The sequence below is a fragment of the Theobroma cacao genome, chromosome 9 (assembly GCF_000208745.1).
Source record: "Theobroma cacao cultivar B97-61/B2 chromosome 9, Criollo_cocoa_genome_V2, whole genome shotgun sequence".
NCBI lineage: Eukaryota > Viridiplantae > Streptophyta > Magnoliopsida > Malvales > Malvaceae > Theobroma > Theobroma cacao.
The window spans coordinates 2379177-2382153 of NC_030858.1; the positions used below are offsets into that span (position 1 = coordinate 2379177).

Consider the following 2977-nt stretch of genomic DNA (forward strand, 5'->3'; position numbering starts at 1 on the left):
GATAAATTCTAAGTCGGGCAAGATTTGATTCGGGAAATGTAATACTGTATAATGCAATTAAAATAAGAAACAAGTAGTATTTTACAATAATTAAAACAGTTATAAAATAGAAATAAGACTTATTTTTGGAGTAAAAAACAAATAGAAATTTTTTTATTTTAACTCGTAGTAAGGAATTTAAGTATTTAACCGGGAGGAGTTAAAATTAGAATTCGAAATTAACAATTAGGGGAAAAAAAATCAATAGAGCATTGCTTCTCTCACATCACATCTCTTTCTTTGTCTTTGTGGTACAATAGCGGAAGAGAATCCCCTTCTTTTCAATTCCCTCCACAGATCTCCAAAATTCCCACTCATCCAACCCTAATTTCTTCCCTCTTCGTAAAAATTAAATAAAAAGACCCCAAAATCTCTGTCTATTTTTTATTTTTGGTTTTATCCTTTTCTCTCTCAAAGCCAGTGATCGAAAGATATCCGCCGATGATTCCAGAAGCTTCATGAATCTTCGCCAAGCTACCTTCCTTCATGGACGAACGTAATCCCGACGATGCCTGAGCTGCGTAGCAACGCTCGCAGAAATCGGGCCTCTATCAACCCTAACCAGAATCCAAACCCGATTAATAATATTCTCCCCCAACCCGATACCAACGACAGCAAGAAAAAGAGCAAGTTTACTGTACGCACTCGCCAGGGGAGAACCGCACAGAACAGGAAACAGAAGGACGCGATCGTCGCTGCCGTTTATGAGAACAAGCTTAACGACAACGATAACAAACACAATAACATCGTGAGCGGTGCTGGTTTAGAAACGACGCCGTTTGGAAGGAAACAGGACAAGGATATTAAAGAACTTAGGGTTTTGAGAGAAGAGGTTGCCGAGAAGAAGATGGACGAATACGATAGTGGTGGCCGTAGCGGCGATAAAGGGCCCGGCGCTGAAGATGAAGGAAGTACAGCTCCGCTTCCCGAGAAGGTATCTTGTTCTCTGGATTTTTCTATTTTATTTATTTGGTAAGATTTCTGTTTTTGGATTTCCGATTTTAATTTTTTTTGCCCTTTTAAATTTTATCGTTAAGGAATCCGGAGAAGGGAAGGAGGGAAAGAAGATGTATATTTATTCTTTTTCTCTTCAAGTTGTAGCCTTATTATTTCCGTACATTTTTGGTTTTGGGTTACTTTTAACTGTTGTATTGGTTGCCACTTCAATCTACCTTGACATTAGTATTTAAAAATAAGGTTTAACTGTTGTCTTAGGCTTCATTGACCACAAGTTACATTCTGAACAAAAACCAGATAACATTCGTTGTTTTTGTCGCAACAGGTTCAGGTAGGTGGTTCCCCAATGTATAGAATAGAAAGGAAACTGGGGAAAGGAGGCTTTGGACAAGTGTATGTTGGTCGACGAATTGGCGCTACTGGTCCAGGAGCACTTGAGGTACGGAGTTGTCTTACAGGCGGTTTTAGTACGTACTCAAATAGTTCATATGGCAATGTGCTAAACCTGTTATGTTTGAATTTTAGGTAGCTTTAAAATTTGAGCATAGGAGCAGCAAAGGATGTAATTATGGGCCACCATATGAGTGGCAAGTTTACAAGTGAGATTCCTATCATCTTATTGTTTAATGATTGTTATATTTGTACCGTAGCCTCACTTATAAGGGTTGTATGTCATTTGAGATTTTAACTATAGCTTCGAATTCTTTTTGTGCAGTGCACTTGGTGGTAGCCATGGTGTGCCTCGAGTTCATTACAAGGGCCGGCAAGGTGACTACTATGTTATGGTATGTGTTTTCTTTAATGCAATCTCCTAGTTTTGTAATATATATGTATCAAGTTTTAGAGTTTGACTTTGAGATGTTATGATATTTTTAACAGGTTATGGATATGCTTGGACCTAGCTTATGGGATGTTTGGAATAATAACTCGCACACGTAGGTTCATTGGAAGTTGCATGGTGGATTTTACTTAATTTATTAATGAATTGACTATCTAATGGTAGCTTTATCTTTTCAATATCAGGATGTCCATCGAAATGGTTGCATGTATTGCCATCGAGGCCATCTCGATCTTAGAGAAGATGCACTCCAGAGGGTGATACATTTATTTTCTTTTTTTGCCTATGATTTGTTTGTTTTTATAGCATGCTGCAAGAGGATTTGTTGTTAAGAGAGTTGATGTGATGGAATTGATAAATGTTGATAATCTGTCCACTGGATTGAGGTCCCCATCATTGGTTTTGGGTGGAATGCATTATGATTCTTCCAGTTACATCAGTTCTTTTTTCTTTGTCAGTAGAAAACTATTGGAGCTATAATGCTGTTGCTTCTATAATTTGTAGATACGTGCATGGGGATGTGAAACCTGAGAACTTCTTGCTTGGTACTCCGGGAACCCCAGATGAGAAAAAACTTTTTCTTGTTGACCTAGGATTAGGTAAGCTGTAAATTTTGTTCTTTTAAGATATATTTTATATGCAGATCCCAATCATTCCTGACTGTTCTGTTTCTATTCTGACTTAACAGCGACCAGGTGGCGAGATAGTTCAAGTGGTCAACATGTTGAATATGATCAACGTCCTGATGTTTTCAGGTAAAATTAAAGTTATATATTACCTTTGCATGATTTTCTTTTTCCTTTCTGGGGTGGTGCATAAGTTAGATTTGTTCATCTATCTATAAGCTTGGGGGTTCTTTTCCTTTTTTTCTTTTTTAAGGTTATGATTATCAGTTATTGATAAGTCCTGTACTGCAGGGGAACTGTACGGTATGCTAGTGTTCATGCTCATCTTGGTAGAACTGGGAGCAGGAGAGATGATCTTGAATCTCTGGCTTACACACTCATTTTTCTCCTCCGTGGTCGGTTACCTTGGCAGGGATATCAGGTTTGGATTCCTTAAATAAAGATGTCAGTATGTTCATATTTGTGTGTATATATATATATATATATATATATATATATATATATATATATATTATAT

General features: G+C 37.2%; 1 protein-coding gene across 1 annotated transcript in view; it reads left to right on the top strand.

The window, feature by feature from the left end:
* Positions 252-2977, top strand: part of LOC18587997 — a 6950-nt gene continuing 4224 nt past the window's right edge. Inside the window, exons 1-9 of the mRNA XM_018127593.1 lie at positions 252-973; positions 1322-1435; positions 1522-1595; positions 1712-1781; positions 1876-1931; positions 2020-2091; positions 2339-2433; positions 2523-2589; positions 2752-2881. Of these exons, the coding sequence (XP_017983082.1) occupies positions 548-973; positions 1322-1435; positions 1522-1595; positions 1712-1781; positions 1876-1931; positions 2020-2091; positions 2339-2433; positions 2523-2589; positions 2752-2881 (1104 nt within the window). The 5' untranslated portion in view covers positions 252-547. The remainder of the gene's footprint in view (positions 974-1321; positions 1436-1521; positions 1596-1711; positions 1782-1875; positions 1932-2019; positions 2092-2338; positions 2434-2522; positions 2590-2751; positions 2882-2977) is intronic.